The following is an 18,730-nucleotide window of genomic DNA, read 5'->3' on the forward strand; positions in this document are numbered from 1 at the left end:
GAAGACGGAGTTTCACCATATTGGTCAGGCTGCTCTTGAACTCCCGACCTCAGGTGATCCGCCCGTCTTGGCCTCCAAAGTGCTTGGATTACAGGCGTGAGCCACCGCGCCCGGCCGAGTTGATTGGATTCTGACTCCATTTCAGAGGCAGAGTTTACCGGACCGTGGATGGAAAGGATGAGGAGGTGAGAACAATTAATGTGGGGTCCACCTCTCCAGCTGCTCCTCTCAGAAGAACGCGGCACTCATCCTTGGCAGGATTGCTTTTCTAAATTCCCACATCCAATCCGTCTATAAATCCTTTCACCTTCAAAATTAATCTGGCACCTGCTTACTTCCGGTCTCTCTGCTTCTGACCTTGCCCATCTTCTGTTTACTTCCTTTTTTTTTTTTTAAGACAGTTTTGCTCTTGTCGCCCAGGCTGGAGTGCAATGGCACAAACTTGGCTCATTACAACCTCCGCCTCCGGGGTTCAAACAATTCTCCTTCCTCAGCCTCCCGAGTAGCTGGGATTACAGGTGCGCACCACCATACCAGGCCAATTTTTGTATTTTTAGTAGAGACGGGGTTTCGCTTTCTTGGCCAGGCTGGTTTCAAATTCCTGACCTCAAGTGATCCACCTGCCTCGACCTCCAAAAGTGTTGGGATTACAAGCGTGAGCCATCGCGCCTGGCCCCTTTAGGTCTTTCTTCAAATGTTACCACCTCAGACTCTGGCCACCGTTTCTAAAGCTGCACCCCCTTTACATACACCGCCCTTGGTTACCGAGGGTTTTCTCTTTATCTTGAGCCTTTTTCACCATCTAATAGGTATTGCATTTATTTCTCGTATTATTTTCTGTCTCCCTCTATAATAACACTGTGAGGCGTACAAGGGTAAGGGCTGCAGGCTGACTTGCCCTCAACATCCGTTTACTATTTGTTACAGAAATGAATGAGTGAACGACCACATTCCTTTCTTAATTCCTTTCCCTGAGCCCATTGGCCACGCCTCTACAGTCTGACCACGCCTGGAGACACTGCGCATGCTCCGTCGCTAGCCGGCTCAGGCTCAGCGCTGAATCGGCACAAACCATTCTCACTTCTCTTACCGCGGTGGGGAGGTCGGAGATAATTTTTTCCCACGAAAGGACACGCGTTGCCCGTCTCCTTCCCCGAGGAAGGAACTAAGAATTCCGTTCCTGTGTTTGCGTGAGCTGTGACACCAGCACCGACTCGGGCTTCCGGACCTCCCTCCTGCACGGGAGCCTCACACTGGGTCTCCCCCGGGGCTGCGCTGGTGCCGTCCGGCCCGGTCACGTGAGCGGCAAAATGACGGCCCCCAGACCGCACTGCGCGTGTGGCGGCTGGTGAAGCGGTGGTCGCGGCGGCGCCTGTGGGAACGGGCCGGGCCGAGCGGCCCTGAGTCTCCGGAGCTCGGTGAGGCGTCCCGGAGGCAGCGATCACGGTGCGGGGCCCGGGTCTGGCGGGCGGGCGGGCACCGCGAGCGCCTCGTTTGGAATCCGGTCTCAGGGATTCGTTGGCTGTGGATGGGGCGGGTTAAGGGGTCCCGAGTCCCGGTGATCTCTTTCCTCTGGGGTGTTTTACATTAAATACTGCCAGCCTCACGACCTCAAGCTCCTATGTCGTACGGTTGGGTCTCGATGGTCCCCATCGCCCTGCCACCTCGCAAAGTCCTGGCTCCTGAGGTCAGTGATGATCCCTCTTTCAAGGTGTCACTCTCTTTTGATGATCACCTGTGCTTAGGTGACTACACCTCCCTCTTTAAGCCCAGGCAGCCTTGCTGACGCCACTGTTAACCAGAGAGGGCTGCCGGCAAGCCGTAGCCTGCCTGTCCTGAGATGAAGCATTCGCCAGCTTCTCAGCCCATCTGGAGGACAGAGAGGGCTCCCTTCTCCCCGCCTTGATCCTGTTCTTTCGTCCTAAGTCGTTCAACAAAGTGTTGGTGGTTTAGAGCCGGACTCTGGAGCCAGACTTCCTGGATTCCTAACTCTTCACGCTGTTCCCAAGCACAGTCCCAAACTGCCTCAGTTTCCTCACCTATAAAATGGGGATAATCTTAGTACCCACCTCATAGCGTAATGATGTGGATCGAATGAATTAATGTAAATGGCTTGGAGTGCCTGGTGCACAGCAAATGCTACCTAAGTGTCAGCTGCTACTGTCACCGATTCCTTCCTTGACATGCCTGAAGGCCCAGGAAAGGCCTGGGCAAAACTCGTGGTGGGTTTTTGTTACATTCCAGCCTTTTGTATGAGAGCACTGGCTCTTGTAGGTTTTATTTTTTAATTATTATTATTTTTTGAGACGGAGTCTCGCTCTGTCGGCCAGGCTGGAGTGCAGTGGCGCAATCTCGGCTCACTGCAACCTCCGCCTCCTAGTTTCAAGCAATTCTCCTGCCTCAGTTTCCTGAGTAGCTGGCATTACAGGCACGAGCCACCATGCCCAGCTAATTTGTGTATTTTTAGCAGAGACGGGGTTTTACCATGTTGGTCAGGCTGGTCTCGAACTCCTGATCTCGTCATGCGCCCACCTCAGCCTCCCAAAGTGCTGGGATTACAAGCGTGGGACACCATGCCCAGCCTCTTTTAGCTTTTAACGTTTAACTTAACCAGTCAGTCACTGCTGAAACGGTTGTTACGGAGGCCTGCGTTAGTGAGACCTGGCCTGGCCTGCTACTTGGGGACATCTGGGGAAGAATATTCCTCATGGAGAGCACAGCAAATGCCAAGGGCCTAGGGCTGGACTGGACCTGGAATGCTGGAGAAACAGCGAGGAGGCCCGTGTGGCTGGGAAGAGGTGATGGGAGGCGGCCATGAAGGGCCTTTGGGACTGCCAAGGAGTTTAGTGAGGAGGCACAGGAGGATCTTAAGCAAGGGAGCGACATCGTCCAGTTTACATACTGAAAGCGCTTCTGACTCCGTTATTTAAGCTGGGTAACAAAAGCCCCCACAATGGCTGGGGGTGTGGCTGATACCTGTAATCCCAATGCTTTGGGAGGCTGTGGCAGGATGATCACTGGAGCCTGGGAGTTGGAGACCAGCCTGGGCAACATAGTGAGAAGTGAGATCCCATCTCTAAAAAAAAAAAAAAAAAAAATGAGCTGGGCATGCTGGTGTATGCCTGTGGACCTGGCCACTAAGGAGTCTGAGGCAGGAGAATCACTTGAGACTTGGAGTTTCAGACTCCAGGGAGCCGTGATCACACTACTGTACTCCAGCTTGGTGACAGAACAAGATCCTGTCTCAGAAAAAGAGCCCAACTATAACAACAGCCGGGCGTGGTGGCTCACGCCTGTAGTTCTAGCACTTTGGGAGGCTGAGGCAGGCAGATCACGAGGTCAGGAGTTCAAGACCAGCCTGGACAACATAGTGAAACATGGTCTCTACTAAAAATACAAAAATTAGCTGGGTGTGGTGGCACATGCCTATAATCCCAGCTACTCAGGAGGCTGAGGCAGGAGAACTGCTTGAACCTGGGAAACAAACAACACTGAACACGGTTGCACACTGCTGCCCCGGGCCTGGCTGGCTCTGGGTCTGGCCTCTGGTAAGGCCGCAGTGGAGACACTCTGGGCTGCATCATCCGAAGGCTCGCCGGGGGCTGGACGAGCTGCTGCCAGCCCACTTCTCTCACATGGCTGTTGGTGGGAGGGCTCAGTTTTTTGTCATGTGGGCCCCTACAAAAGGCTGCTTGAGCATCCTCACAACATGGCCACTGACTTCCCTTAGAGAGACAGCAAGGACGAGACTGTTGTGCCTTTTATGCCCTAACCTTGGAAGTGTCGCTGTGTTCTATCTTCTTGACATTCACACAGGTCAGCCGTGTTCAGAGTGGGAGGGGGCTACATAAAGGCATGAATATTAGGTGGGGATCACTGGGGCCATTTTGGGGGTCAGTTGTCCCTCTGGCTGCTGTGTGGAAAGCTGACAGTGGCGGTCATTTCTGACAGGCCTATGGGCAAGAGGTGGTACACAGACTTAAGCCCAGAGAGGGAAAGCAATTTATGGATGGCTGCACAGCTAATAGGTGGGGTTGGAGCTGGGCTTCCAACCCAGATGGTCAGGTGGGTCAGTGGGTAGGAAGTTGCCCTGCCCAGGTCCTAGGAACAAGCCAACAAGCTGGCGAAGGGGGCCTCTAACCTGGACTCTCATTTTTCTGCCATAGATTCCTACACCACCGTGTGCCCAGGTTTAGCCTGGGTTGTGGAAGGCTGGGGCCCACTGACAGCACGATGGTGACGGAGCAGGAGGTGGAGGCCATTGGGCGGATGCTGGTGGACCCCACACAGCCCCTGCACGCCCGCTTCCGGGCGCTGTTCACGCTGCGCGGGCTCGGTGGTCCGGATGCCATCGCCTGGATCAGCCAGGCCTTCGGTGACGATTCTGCCCTGCTCAAGCACGAGCTGGCCTACTGCCTGGGCCAGATGCAGGATGCCCGCGCCATCCCCGTGCTGGTGGCCGTGCTGCAAGACACCCGTCAGGAGCCCATGGTGCGCCATGAGGCAGGTGAGTGCCTGTCTGTCCCAGGTACCTGCTCCTTCCTGTCTCACCTCTTCATGACCCCACGTGTCCCTGTACTCACTCAGGGACCTGATAAATGTCAGGTCACCTAACTGCCCCATAAAGCACCAGATAGCAAATACCGGCAGCTCTGCAGCCAGACAGCCACTTGATAAAGCTGGCGCAAGTCAAGTCGCCTGAGAGTGAATGGCTGAGGCTGCATGCCCAGACTACCTCAGTTGGGCTGGGGGCGGTGGTTCAGGCCTGTAAGCCCAGCACTTTGTAAGGCCCAGGAGGGTGGATTGTTTGAGCTCAGGAGTTCAAGACCATCCTGGGCCACATGGCAAAACCCCGTCTCTAAAAAAAATACAAAATTTAGCTGGGCATGGTGGCACACACCTGTAGTCCCAGCTACTTGGGAGGCTGAGGCGGGAGAATCGCTTGAGCCTGGGAAGTCAAGGTTGCAGTGAGCCGAGACTGCGCCACTGCACTCTAGCCTGGGCGACAGAGTGAGATCGTATATGTTAAAAAAAACCAAAAAACAAAGCTCTTTTCTAAATGCTGAGATTTGAATTTTATGTAAGTTCCACACATCAGGAAGTGTCATCCCTTTGGTTTTTTGTTTAAACCATTTATTTGTTTGGAGTCAGTCTTGCTCTGTCACCCAGGCTGGAGTGCAGTGGCTCTATCTTGGCTCACTGTAACCTCTGCCTCCCGGGTTCAAGCGATTCTCCTGCCTCAGCGTCCCAAGTAGCTGGCATTACAGGTGCTTGCCACCACGCTGGCTAATTTTTGTTTTTTTAGTATTTTAGAGATGGGTTTTGCCAGGCTGGTCTTGAACTCCTGGCCTCAAGTGATCCACCTGCCTTGGCCTCCTGAAGTGCTAGGATTACAGGCGAGAGCCACTGCACCCAGCCTTAAACTATTAAAAGTTCCAAAAGCATTCTTCACTCATATGAAAACAAACAGGTGACAAGCTGTAGATCCCCAACCCCTAATGTATATTAGATTTACTCCACTCATTGGACACACATTTAGTGTGCACCTACTGTATGCCAGGCTCTGTCATGTATGTAAGAGACAAAACAGTGACAACACAGATACAGGCCGGGCACCGTGGCTCACGCCTGTGGTCCCAGCTACTCGGGAGGCTGAGGCAGGAGGATTACTTGAGCCAGGGAGGTTGAGGCTGCACTGAGCCATGATCGTGCCACTGCCCTAGAACCTGGGCAACAGAGCAAGACCCTGTCTCAAAAAATGGACTGTTCTAGTAAGGGACCTAGACAGCAAAGGAGACCAACGAGTCAGACAGGAGGTGCGTCTGTGCCATGGGGACTGTGTTTCTGTAACCAGCAAGCTCATTTGCAATTAGTGTGTGGGAGGTGCCTGACACAGAGCATGTTTTGGTGCACGCAAGACTTTTTCCGGCGGAGGGAGCCTGCCAGGCAGGTGCCCAGATGCCAACTGTGACCTTCAGGAAAGGTAAAAGCCACCCGCTCAGCTGCCCCACAGGCAGAGCCCTTGAGCTTGATTCTGAGAAAATCCAAGGAACCTCGGCACCCAGGGCTCTGCAGAGAGCTTTGCTGTGACCTGGGCGTGCTACGCCTGCGCTTGTGCCTGCATCCGAACCCACCCAAGTGTACCCTCAGTGGCCCTGAACTCTGGAGTCTCCAGCTGGCACCCCTGGCCTGGTTTTTTTGTTGTTTTTTGAGACAGTTTTGCTCCTGTTGCCTAGGCTGGAGTGCAATGGTGCGATCTTGGCTCACAGCAACCTCCGCCCCCCTGGGTTCAAGCAGTTCTCCTGCCTCAGCCCCCAGAGTAGCTGGGACTACAGGCACATGCCACCATGTCTGGATGATTTTTTTTATTTTGTATTTTTAGTAGACACGGGATTTCTCCACGTTGGTCAGGCCGATCTCAAACTTCCGACCTCAGGTGATCCACCCGCCTCAGCCTCCCAAAGTGCTGGGATTATAGGCGTGAGCCACCGTGCCCGGCCACCCCTGGCCTGTTTCCGGCTTTTTGTTTTTTGAGACAGGGTTTCACTCTGTCGCCCATGCTGGAGTACAGTGGTGTGATCATAGCTCACTGCAACCCCGACCTCCTGGGTTGTTGGAGCTGCTTGTCAGCTGTGACCCCGAGTTGTAGGGACATACTGTGTCCCCATCTCATGGCGCGGGGCCAGATAGGGTGTGTTTTGCCCTGAGCAGCAGCCTGGTGCGGTTCCAGGCACTGCCTCGCGCCGGGGAGGGGATGCTGATTGGTCCAGCGGGGAGCCTGTACCCACTGCTGCTCCAATCAGCCATGGCCAGAGGCGGGGCTTCCCCACAGGGGCAGAGCTGTGGGAGGGGTGTCCTCTGGTCCCACAGGTAGCTGGGCATTTCCCACACATCCCGCCACGACATCCAGCCCACCAACGTGACCTCTCTGGCGGCTTCTTCCCAGGGGAGGCCCTGGGGGCCATCGGGGACCCGCAAGTTCTGGAGCTCCTGAAGGCGTATTCGTCGGACCCCGTCATCGAGGTAACCACGCCCTTGTCTCCCTGCCTGCCTCGGGTCCCTGGGAAGCCCCGCCCTGCCCCAGCCATGGCCTGGAGCAACCTCACACCCTCCCCATCTCTGGTTGCCAGGGCGACCACTTGGCCAAGAATGCCCCAGGGATGGAGGCCAGGGCGACAACCCAGATGGACACTTGCTGTGGCCCATTTGGCAAAACGGTGACAACCAGCTCTGCGCACGCACTTCCATCCCGGGCCTTGAGCCCCTGAGCCGGCCTGAACCCCTTTCTCTAAACCCCCACGTCCAGCCCCTCTGCCAAGACCCCTCGGAACCCACCCAGTGATCTCTACCTCCGATGCCTGGCACTAGCCCACCAGACCGCTTCAGGGGTCTCCTGCCTTCCGACATTTCTCCTCGTTTCTTAAAGTAACAGCTTTATTGCCAGGTGCTGTGGCTGACACCTGTAATCCCAGCACCTTGGGAGGCAGAGGCAGGTGGATCACCTGAGGTCAGGAGTTTGAGACTCGTGTGGCCAAAACAGCGATAGCCCGCCTCTACTAAAAATAACAAATTAGCCAGGCACGGTGGCGAGTGCCTGTAATTCCAGCTACTGAGGAGGCCGAGGCAGAATTGCTTGTACCTGGAAGGTGGAGGTTGCAGTGAGCCAAGATCTCGCCATTGCACTCCAGCCTGGGCGACAGAGCGGGACCTCATCTCTGTAAAGAAAAAAAGAATAAAATAAAAAATTTGTTTCATTTTTTTTTCTTTATAGAGATGAGGACCCGCTCTGTCGCCCAGGCTGTCTGGAATTCCTGGGTGCAGGTGATCCTTCTACCTCAGTCTCCCCAACTGCTGGGATTATGGGCATGAGCCACTGCATCCGGCCCCATTGTTCCTTTTCGTGGCTGAGTCACGTTCCGTGGTGTGGACGGCCCACGCTGTGTCGATCCACTCACCGTGGCTGGATGCTTGGGTTGCCTCTGCTTTTTGGCTGTTGTGAGTCGTGCCGCTCCGGATGTGGGTGTGCACGTGTTCGTGTGGACACGCGTGTTCTTTTCTCCCCTCCGCCTCTCATCCACATCCTACCCCGACCCGTGGTCTCTCCTCCTCCCGGGCAGCAGAGGCATGTGTGACACAATTCTGCTCCTCTGTCCTGTGCTTCAAGCTCTCACGATGTCTCATCACCTTTAGGACAAAATTCTGAGTCCTCACTGTGGCCGAAGGCCTTCCCTAGTTAGGCCTGGCCGCTGCCTGTCCCCTCGGCCCTAACCCCTCCCACAGGGTCCTACCTCAGGGCCTTTGCGCCAGCTGCTTCCCCATCCCCGGGTCTCCACCTGACTCCCTCCCTCAGCTGGTTCTAGTCTCTGCCTCCACATCACCTCCTCCCTGAGGTCCTCCCCAGCCCCTCCAGCCTTCCCTGGTCACTGGCAAGTCAGCCACCCCTGCTGGCTTACTTCCTGCCCGAAGTGATCTCTCTCTCCTGCTAAGCTGCCATGGGAGGGTTGCGGGGGACCAAAGGGCCCCTGCAGCCTCCCCAGGACCTACCGCTGTTCACGTGCCCCCTCCCCGCAGGTGGCCGAGACCTGCCAGCTGGCTGTGCGTAGGCTGGAGTGGCTGCAGCAGCATGGCGGGGAGCCAGCGGCAGGACCTTACCTCTCCGTGGACCCCGCCCCACCAGCCGAGGAGCGTGACGTGGGGCGCCTGCGGGAGGCGCTGCTGGATGAGTCCCGGCCGCTGTTTGAGCGATACCGCGCCATGTTCGCCCTGCGTAATGCAGGAGGCGAGGCGGCCGCCCTGGCGCTGGCTGAGGGTGAGGAGGGGTTCCTGGGGTGGGGTCCTGGGTGGTGCCTCCCTGGGAAGACCAGTGATGGCATCTGTGCCACGGGGCTGCGGACTGCCCCAGTGAACGTGCCGGGCCCGGCCCCAAGTCTTTCCCATGGGGCCTGTTACCCGTGCAGGTGTTCCTGTCTGCCCCCATAGCTCCGGTCAGTTCCCCTGGGCAGCCCTGATCACTGGGTCTAGGGGCAGGGGGTGTCCTCAGACAGACCACCCCAGGTTGGGCATGGTGGCTCACACCTGTAGTCCCAGCACTTTGGGCAGCCAGGGTAGGAGTTGGAGACCTGCCTGGGCAACATAGCAAGACCCCACATCTTAACGAAAAGAGCTCTCCTTCCCACTCCTCTCCCCTGCAGGCCTGCGCTGTGGGAGCGCCCTTTTCCGCCATGAGGTCGGCTATGTCCTGGGACAGCTGCAGCATGAGGCGGCGGTGCCCCAACTGGCAGCTGCCCTGGCCCGCCACGCCGAGAACCCCATGGTGCGGCACGAGTGCGCGGAGGCCCTGGGCGCCATTGCCCGGCCCTCCTGCCTGGCCGCACTGCAGGCCCACGCGGGCGACCCTGAGCGAGTGGTGCGGGAGAGCTGCGAGGTGGCTCTGGACATGTACGAGCATGAGACTGGGCTGGCCTTCCAGTACGCCGACGGCCTGGAGCAGCTGCGTGGGGCCCCCTCCTAGGCCCCTGCCCCCACCCTGGGCTCCCCGAGGACTCTTGAGGGCCGCTCCTCCTCGGAGGGCTTGGAGGGCTTTGGTGTCTAAACCGGGTGTGTGTGAATCGGGTGTCATCACGTGTCTTCCTGGGCGCAGGGCTGCTGTCCCCTCCCCTCCATCTGGGACTGAGGGGCTGCCTTTGCACTGTGACTCCCTGAATCCCCTGGCAGCTCCCAGGGTCCTAGTGCAGGGCTGTAGCATGGAAGTTTCCAGGCTCAGAGGTGACTGCGGGAGGCTGAGATGCCAGGCTCAGGACAGGGTGTCTTAGGAGGGAGGATTTTGAGGGAAGGCAGGGGCAGAGCTGGGGCTCTTGGAAGAGGCTGGCGTTAGTTACAGTCGCTCCATCTTCACTAGGAATGGGGCACAGGGTCTGGGGGTCTCTGACTCCCCCAGGGAGGGACAACGACACCGCAGAGTGCTGCCCAGATCGAGTATTAAATTATTTTTGCCAAGCAGTGATTCCTCCGTGTGTATGGTGTGAGGGGAGTGTGGGAGGGACAGAGGGGTGGGCGCTCTCAGGGAACACTCCCCGAGAGTGTGTGGTGTTGGGGCGGTGGGGGGGTTGTATCTGTAGCCACTGCTCTAGGATCTGTCCTGCCGCTGACACTGAGCCATGAAACTGCACATGAAACGGGGGCAGGCCTGCCACCGTCAGCCACAGGCAGTTACCCAGTCACATCTGCCCTGTCAACTCCCTACAAGGGGGCTCTGGGGAACCCGCCCTCCAGCCCAGCCCCCTTCTCAGACCCCCATCTTCCCCCTGCTCCTGTTGTGGGTACCGAGGAAGGGGTGCTGCGGTGCAGCTGAGAGCCCAGCCGTGGCGTCCCCTGCCGGCTCCCGCAGCTGCTCCGTGTGTGGCGGGGACAGCCCACTTACCTCTCCAGAAAGTGGGCACAGCAGTAGAACCACAGGTGCACAGCTGCTGGTCTGCAGCCAGAGAGACCAAAACCAGAAGGCAGGAGGCAAGACGATGGGAAATGACCGTCCGCTGAGCGCCATTTCCCCGCTGCTGTTTCCGACCGTCGGCTGAGCGCCATTTCTCCACTAGGCGCTGGGTCCCGCCCCAGGCGTCAGTTTTGGCTGTCACGGGTTGGGTGTGGCGTGAGCAGGGGGCATCCAGTCAGGAAGTCGGGAGGAGGCCAAGGATGCTGGAAGACACCCTACAGCACTTGGTCCCTACAACAGAGAACGATCCAGCCCCAAATGAGTGCAGAGGTTGAGAAATGGCCTGAAAGTCACATGTTTGATTATAGGTTTTATTTTTATTTATTTATTTATTTTGTTTTTGAGACGGAGTTTCGCTCTTATCGCCCAGGCTGAAGTGCAGTGGCGTGATCTCGGCTCACTGCAACCTCTGCCTCCCAGGTTCAAGGGATTCTCCTGCCTCAGCCTCCTGAGTACTTGGGATTACAGGCACATGTCACCACACCCAGCTAATTTTTGTATTCTTAGTAGAGACGACGTTTCACCATGTTGGCCAGGCTGGTCTCTAACACTTGACCTCATGATCTGCCCACCTCGGCCTCCCAAAGTGCTGGGATTACAGGCGCGGGCCAGTGCGACTGGCCTGCCTTTTTTTTTTTTTTAAGCGGAGAGGCTCTTGCTCTGGCGCCCAGGCAGGAGTGTAGTGGCTGATCAATGTAGCCTTGACCTCGTGGGCTCAAGCGATCCTCCTGTCTTGGCCTCCCAAGTAGTTGGGACTTCAGGTTTTCCCCATAATGCCTGACCAATTTTTGTATTTTCTGTAGAGATGGGGTCTCAATATGATTTTTTTTTGTTCTGTTTTGAGACAAAGTCTCACTCTGTCACCCACAGTGGAGTGCAGGAGTGCCATCTCAGCTCACTGCAACCTCCACCTCCCAGGTTTAAGCGATTCTTGTGCCCTACCCTCCTGAATAGCTGAGATTACAGGTGCGTGCCACCATGTCTGGCTAATTTATATACTTTTAGTAGAGGCTGGGTTTCGCCATGTTGGCCAGGCTGGTCTTGAACTCCTGGCCTCAAGTGATCTGCTCTCCTCAGTTTCCCAAAGTGCTGAGATTACAGACGGCAGCCACTGCGCCTGGCCAACTTAGGTTTTAGAGACAAGAGTGTTGCTCTGTTGCCCAGCGTGGAGAGCACTGGCTTGATCAAAGCTCACTGCAACTTCTGCCTCCCAGGCTCAAGTGATCCTCCCACCTCAGCCTCCTGAGCATCCAGCATCCATTCTACTATGGGTCTGTGTGGTTCTCTCTCTTGCCATCTGTTCCCTCTGTCATTTTTTTGTTGACCTCCAACCTCCCTCACCCTCACTGGGCTGATGACCTTGTTTTCGGCCTCAGTGAGAAAACCAAAAAGACCTTGCCTACGCCCCCACCGAGAGCCGTGCCTGCCCGCCTGCACCTGGGCCGTGCATGCTGCTTCTCCTTCCGCCTGCTCATGCTGGCTGATGAACTGTTGGTTCCGCAAGCCAAGACTTACCTAAGATCCTTACGGCTGTGCAACAAGTTACCCCAGACTCGGCAGCTTCAAACAGCTGTACATGGGTCGAACCGTGTCACCCCAAAAGACCTGTCCGGGTGGTAACCCCTGGTACCCATGAATGTGACCTTATTTGGAAAGAGAGTCTTTGCAGGTGTTCTTAACGATCTCAAGATGAGATCATCCTGGATTTAGGGTAGACCCTAAATCCAATAACCAGTGTCCTTTTAAGAGACAGAAAACTAGACCTGAGCGCAGTGGCACATGGCTACAGTCCCAGCTACTCTGGATGCCAAGCCAGGATTGCTTATGTCCAGGAGTATTGGACCAGCGTGGGCATCATAGTAACACCCCATCTTTTTTTTTTTTTGAGATGGCGTCTTGCTCTGTCACCCAAACTGGAGTGCAGTGGTGCGATCTTGGCTCACTGCAACCTCTGCTTCCTGGGTTCCAGCGAATTCTCCTGCCTCCACCTCCTGAGTAGCTGGGGCTACAGGCGCACACAACCACACCCGGCTAATTTTTAAAAAAATTTTTAGTAGAGACGGGGTTTCACTGTGTTGGCCAGGCTGGTCTCAAACTCCTGACCTCATGATCTGCCCGCCTCAGCCTCCCAAAGTGGTAGGCTTGCAGGCATGAGCCACCACGCCCAGCTGACCCCATCTCTTAAAAAACAAAATAAATAAGTGACTAGGTGTGGTGGCTCACACCTGTAATCTCAGCGCTTTGGGAGGATGAGGTGGGCAGATCATGGTCAGTAGTTTAAGACCAGCCTGGCCAACACAGTGAAATCCCGTCTCTACTAAAAAAATAAATAAAAATAAAAATACAAAAATTAGCCAGGTGTGGTGGCAGGCACCTGTAATCCCACCTACTCAGGAGGCTGATGCAGGAGAATTGCTTGAACCTGGGAGGCGGAGGTTGCAGTGAGCTGAGATTGCACCACTGCACTCCAGCCTGGCGGACAGAGCTAGGCTCCATGTCAAAAAAACATGTCAATAAATCAAAGAATAAAAAAAAAGAAAAAAAAAAGGATAAGAAAACCACCAGAGACAGAGGAAAGAAGATACCTTTCCTGTGGGTCGGGAGTCGGGGAGCAGGATATCTGGATGTTTCTGGCTTTGAGTGTCTCACGAGGTTGCAGTCAAGCTGTCGCCGGGGCTGCCTCATCTGAAGGCTCATTGGGGGCTGAAGGAGCCACTTCCAAGTTGACCCCTTTCCATGGGACACTGGCTGCCTGAGCCACCTCTTTGGTTTGCCAGCTCCTGGTCCTTCTCGTCAACTCACAGGCGTCCCCTCAGCCCTTCGCCCTTTTCTCTCCAGCCTCATTGATTTCCTCTTTTTATCCATCGGATCAGCTGTAATTTTTTAAAAACAACAAGGAACGGCCGGGCGCGGTGGCTCAGGCCTGTAATCCCAGCACTTTGGGAGGCTGAGGCGGGTGGATCACGAGTTCAGGAAATCGAGACTATCCTGGCTAACATGGTGAAACCACGTCTCTACTAAAAATACAAAAATTAGCTGGGTATGGTGGCGCGCGCCCGTAGTCCCAGCTACTTGGGAGGTTGAGGCAGGAGAATCGCTTGAACCAGGGAAACGGACGTTGCAGTGAGGCACTCCAGCCTGGGCCACAGAGCGAGACTCCGTCTCAAAAAAAAAAAAAAAAGAAAAAGAAAGAAAGGAAAAAGCCCGGCACAGTGGCTAACGTCTATAACCCCGGCATTTTGGGAGGCTGAGGCGGGCGGATCACCTGAAGTCAGGAGTTGGAGACCAGCCTGGCCAATATGGTGAAATCCTGTCTCTACTAAAATTACAGACATTGGCTGGGTGTGGTGGCGCACGCTCGTAGTCCCAGCTACCCGGGAGGTTGAGGCATAAGAATCGCTTGGGTACCTGTGCAACAATTTTGCATGTTCTTCACATGTACCTCAAAAACCTAAAATGCAATTAAAAAAAAAAAAAAAAAGAAGAAAGAATCGCTTGAACCCAGGAAGTGGAGGTTGTAGTAAGCCAAGATCACGCCACTGCACTCCAGCCTGGGCAACAGAAGGAGACTGAGTTTGAAAACAATAACAGCAACAAAAACACCCCGGAAAGTAATCCCAGCTGCTCGGGAGGCTGAGGCAGGAGAAGGGCTTGAACCCTGGAGGCGGAGGTTGCAGTGAGCCGAGACCACGCCACTGCACTGCAGCCTACGAGACAGACCCTGAGACTTGTCTCAAAAACAAACAGGACAGGCGTCGCGCGTCGCGGGTGCGTGACGTCACCCCGGGGGTGTGCGAAGCGCGAGCGGGACCGGAAGCGGAAGCGGCTCTGTTCGCCGCCTCGCCCACCGGCGGGATGAGCTGCACCGGCTCCGGCGGCGACCTCGAGGCGGCGCCAATGTCGGCTCCCGGCACGCTGCCCGCCAGCATCGCCACGGAGAACAAGGCCAGCCCTGTGGGGACACCACGGGGAACTGAGGCTGGAGCAGCTGCTGGGAGCACGGGGCCGTTGGCGGCGCGGGCCGGGGCGCCGCTGGAGGGGGCCATGTTTAACGGGGCTTCCGTACTGCCCAGCGCGGCCCGCGGAGACGGGAAGCCCTTGGTGTCCAGCGCGCCTCTGGTGGACTTTTTTTTTTTTTTTTTTTTTTTTTAGACGGAGTTTCGCTCTTGAAAAAAAAAAAAAAAAAAAAAATGGCGCGATCTCGGCTCACCGCAACCTCCGCCTCCTGGGTTCAGGCAATTCTCCTGCCTCAGCCTCCTGAGTAGCTGGGATTACAGGCACGCGCCACCATGCCCAGCTAATTTTTTGTAGTTTTAGTAGAGACATGGTTTCACCATGTTGACCAGGATGGTCTCGATCTCTTGACCTCGTGATCCACCCACCTCGGCCTCCCAAAGTGCTGGGATTACAGGCTTGAGCCACCGCGCCCGGCCATCTGGTGGACTTCTTGATGCAGCTGGAGGATTACACGCCTACGATCCCAGATGCAGTGGCTGGTTACCGCCTTAACTCTGCCGGCTTTGACGCCTCAGAACGACGCGGAGTTCGGCTCATCTCCCTAGCTGCCCAGAAATTCGTCTCAGACATTGCCAGTGATGCCCTACAGCAGTGCAAAATGAAGGGCACAGGCTCCGGCAGCTCCCGGAGCAAGAGCAGGCACCGCAAGCACACTCTAACCGTGGAGGACTTGACCCCCCGACTTAAATGTGCTTGTCTGTCCCCATGTCCCCACACCAGCCTGTTTTCATCATAAACTTTATTGTGACAAATATAATACAAGAGCACCCCCTTCCTTTTTTCTTTTCTTTTTCTTTTTTTTTTTTTTGCTTTTAAAGATGGGGTTTCACCATGATGGCCAGGCTGGTCTTGAACTCCTGACCTCAGGTGATCCACCCACCTCGGCCTCCCAAAGTGCTAGGATCACAGGTGTGAGCCACCGTGCCCAGCCGGCACCCCCTTCTTTATAGAGACAAGATCTGGCTCTGTCACCCAGGCCGGAGTACAGTGGCACAATCTTAGCTCACTGCAGCCTCCAACTCCTGGGTTTAAGCCATCTTCCTGCCTCAGCCTCCCAGGCCCCTGAGACTACAGGCATGAGCCACGGTGGCTGGCGAGGCTCATAGTTTTTTATTTTTCAGATGGAAGCTCACTCTGTCACCCAGGCTGGGGTGCAGGGCCGTAACAAGGCTGACGCCTTTTTTTGCTGCTATTGTTGATACAGTCTACTCTGTCGTCCAGGCTGGAGGCCAGTGGCTCGATCTCCGCTCACTGCAACCTCTGCTGCCCAGGTTCAAGCGATTCGCCGGCCTCAGCCTCACGAGTAGCTAGGATTACAGGCACCTGCCACAGTGCCTGGCTAATTTTTGTAGTTTTAGTAGAGACGTGGTTTCGCCATCTTGGCCAGGCTGGTCTCGAACTCCTAACCTCGTGATCCACCTGCCCTGGCCTCCCAAAGTGTTGGGATTACAGGCGTGAGCCACCGAGCCCGGCCAAGTCTCACACTTTTAGACATCATTGTATTTCCTCCTCCCAGCACCGCAGGAAATTTTACCAACCCTGTTGTAGAGAGAAGCTCAGAGAACCCCGGACAGCAGAGGTTGTGCTGGGATGGGCAGAGCTGGGATTTGAACCCACTCTCCCTCACCACCACCTGATACTGCCTTGTCCTCGCTCCCCGGGCCCTGGCTGCTTGGAATTTCTTGTGTTTCTTTCCGGGTTTCTCCTCTGCGGTGTTCCTAACTCAGCAAATGGGTTCACCGCCATCCCAGGCAGTATAAAAACACAGATTTGGTCAATGAAAAGTCTATCCCAGCCAGGCATGGTGGCTCACGCCTGTAATCCCAGCATCGTTGGAGGCCAAGGCGGGAGGATCACCTGAGGTCAGAAGTTCAAGACCAGCCTGACCAACATGGGGAAACCCCTTCTCTACTAAAACTACAAAATTAGCCAGGTGTGGTGGTGCACATCTGTAATCCCAGCTACTCGGTAGGCTGAGGCAGGAGAATCGCTTAAACCTGGGAGGTAGAGGTTGTGATGAGCTGAGATCGTGCCATTGCACTCCAGCGTGGGCAACAAGAGTGAAACTCCATCTCAAAAAGAAAAAAAAGGAAAAATCTATTCCAAGGCCAGGTGCAGTAGCACACACCCCTGTAATCCAGCACTTTGGGAGGCCGAGGCGGGCAGATCACGAGGTCAGGAGACCAGCCTGACCAATGTGGTGAAACCCTGTCTCTATTAAAAGTGCAAAAATCAGCTGGATGTGGTGGTGTGCGCCTGTAATCCCAGAACTTTGGGATGCCAAGGCAGGTGGATCACGGGGTCAGGAATTTGAGACCAGCCTGACCAACATGGTGAAACCCGTCTCTATTAAAAGTACAAAAATGAGCCGGGCGTGGTGGTGTGCGCCTGTAATCCCAGCTACTCAGGAGGCTGAGGCAGGAGAGTCGCTTGAACTGGGAAGGCGAAGGTTGCAGTGAGCCGAGATTGTGCCACTGCACTCCAGCCTGGGTGACAGAGTGAGACTCCACTTCAAAAGACAATAAAAATCTATCCCAAGGCCAGGTGTGGCGGCACACATGCCTGTAATCCCAGCACTTTGTGAGGCTGAGGCAGGAGGATCGCTGGATCCCAGGACTTAAAGAGCACCCTGGGAAACAGAATGAGACCCTGTTTCTGTAAAAAATACACTCAGAAAATTAGGTAGGTGTGGTGGCACAGACCTGTAGCCCCAGCTATTCCGGAGGCTGAGGCAGGAGGATGGCTTGAGCCTGGGCAGTCAAGGCACAGTGAGCCAAGATCCCACCACTGCACTCCAGCCGGGGTGACAGAGCAAGACCTTGTCTAAAAAAAAAAAAAAAAAAAAAAGCATGGCGGCTGGGTGCAGTGGCTCACATCTGTAATCCCCACATTTCGGGAGGCTGACGGGGGCGGATCACCTGGAGTCAGAAGGTCAGGAGGCTGAGGCGGGTGGATCATCTGAGGTCAGGAGTTCACAAGACCAGCCTGGCCAGCATGGTGAAACCCCGTCTCTACTAAAAATAAAAAAAAAAATTAGCCGGATGCGGTGGCACATGCCTGTAGTCCCAGCTACTCGGGAGGCTGAGGCTGGAGAATGGCTTGAACCTGGGAGGCAGAGGTTGCAGTGAACTGAGATTGTGCCACTGCACCCCAGCCTGGGCAACAGAGACTCCATCTCAAAATAAATAAATAGAAATAAAAATCAATCCCAAATCTGCCCACTTTTCTCCCACTGGGAGCAGCTCAGTGCCCTCCACCTCGTTCCAGAGTCTGTCCCCCCAAAGCAGCCACCATGGGGCACCTGTGAGCACCTGGGTCAGGACCTGTCCCTCCTCTGCCCACAGCCCTCCATGGCTCCCACCTCCCTTAGGGTCTAAGCCCAAGTCTTCCTTATGGTCTACATGGCCCCTGCAGGACCTCACTGTTCTTCCAAAATGCCAGGCGCAGTCCTGCCCCATGGCCTTTGTACAGGCTATGCCCTCTGCTTGGAATTCTCTTTCCCTTGGTTCTTCTGTGGCTGGTTCCCTTCTTCCTTCAGGTCTTTGTTCAAATGTCACCTCCTCAGTGATGTCTTGGCAGCCCTATTTTTTTTTTAGATGGAGTCTTGCTCTGTTACCAAGTCTAGAGTGCAGTTGCGTGATCTCGGCTCACTGCAACCTCCGCCTCCCTGGTTCAAGTGATTCTCTAGCCTGCCTTAGTTTTCCAAGTAGCTGAGATTACAGCGCCTGTCACCACACCCAGCTAATTTTTGTATTTTTAGTAGAGACAGGGTTTCACCATGTTGGCCAGACTGGTCTCGAACTCCTGACCTCAGGTGATCCGACCACCTCGGCCTCCCAAAGTGCTGGGGTAACAGGTGTGAGCCACTGCGCCCGGCCTGGTCTTTCTTATTCATAGCTGTGTCCCAGCACCTGGCAGAGTGGTTGGCTATAGTCACTGCTCAATACACAATCCATGAATGGGTGAAGAGCCAGGCACAGTGGGGAGGACCTGTAATCTTTGCTGCTCCAGAGGCTGGGGCAGGAGGATTGCTTGAGCCCAGGAGGTTGAGGGTGCAGTGAGCTATGATCGTACCACTGCACTGTAGCACTCAGGGAGACAGACTCTGTCACAAAATATAATATTAGCAGACATCTGTAATCCCAGCTACTCAGGAGGCTGAGGCGAGGGAATCACTTGAACCTGGGAGGTGGAGGTTGCAGTGAGCCGAGACTGTGCCATTGC

General features: G+C 55.4%; 1 protein-coding gene and 1 long non-coding RNA gene across 6 annotated transcripts; one reads left to right on the plus strand and one right to left on the minus strand.

Moving 5' to 3' along the window:
* Positions 1-910: 910 nt before the first annotated feature.
* Positions 911-9,937, plus strand: DOHH (deoxyhypusine hydroxylase). Of its 4 annotated transcripts, none has more exons than XM_032252290.1 (6): positions 911-1,418; positions 4,167-4,507; positions 6,947-7,023; positions 7,131-7,217; positions 8,572-8,809; positions 9,192-9,937. In XM_032252290.1, the coding sequence occupies exons 2-6, from the start codon at positions 4,234-4,236 to the stop codon at positions 9,509-9,511; spliced, it is 996 nt and encodes a 331-aa protein (XP_032108181.1). In that variant the 5' UTR covers positions 911-1,418; positions 4,167-4,233; the 3' UTR covers positions 9,512-9,937. The 4 variants fall into 4 exon arrangements, with proteins under 4 accessions (XP_032108181.1, XP_032108183.1, XP_032108182.1 ...); XM_032252291.1 differs by having other exon boundaries at positions 1,313-1,446; XM_032252292.1 differs by lacking the exon at positions 7,131-7,217 and having other exon boundaries at positions 913-1,418.
* On the minus strand, positions 7,659-13,434 carry LOC116532781. Of its 2 annotated transcripts, XR_004260954.1 has the most exons (4): positions 13,075-13,433; positions 10,421-10,720; positions 7,956-8,184; positions 7,659-7,715 (listed from the first exon to the last, which is right to left on the minus strand). It is a non-coding gene; the product is annotated as an uncharacterized LOC116532781 (long non-coding RNA). The 2 variants fall into 2 exon arrangements; XR_004260953.1 differs by lacking the exon at positions 7,659-7,715 and having other exon boundaries at positions 7,822-8,184; positions 13,075-13,434.
* Between the last annotated feature and the right edge of the window lie 5,296 nt (positions 13,435-18,730).

The sequence above is a fragment of the Sapajus apella genome, unplaced genomic scaffold (assembly GCF_009761245.1).
Source record: "Sapajus apella isolate SASKATOON/1434 unplaced genomic scaffold, GSC_monkey_1.0 scaffold77, whole genome shotgun sequence".
NCBI lineage: Eukaryota > Metazoa > Chordata > Mammalia > Primates > Cebidae > Sapajus > Sapajus apella.

Bases quoted from the DNA above. Each gene is read 5' to 3' on its own strand.
- DOHH (XM_032252290.1), top strand. From the start codon at position 4,234: ATGGTGACGGAGCAGGAGGTGGAGGCCATTGGGCGGATGCTGGTGGAC. The intron at 7,218-8,571 runs GTGACAACCAGC...CCCTCCCCGCAG, and splicing joins GTGGCCCATTTGGCAAAACG to GTGGCCGAGACCTGCCAGCT. The intron at 8,810-9,191 runs GTGAGGAGGGGT...TCTCCCCTGCAG, and splicing joins CGCCCTGGCGCTGGCTGAGG to GCCTGCGCTGTGGGAGCGCC.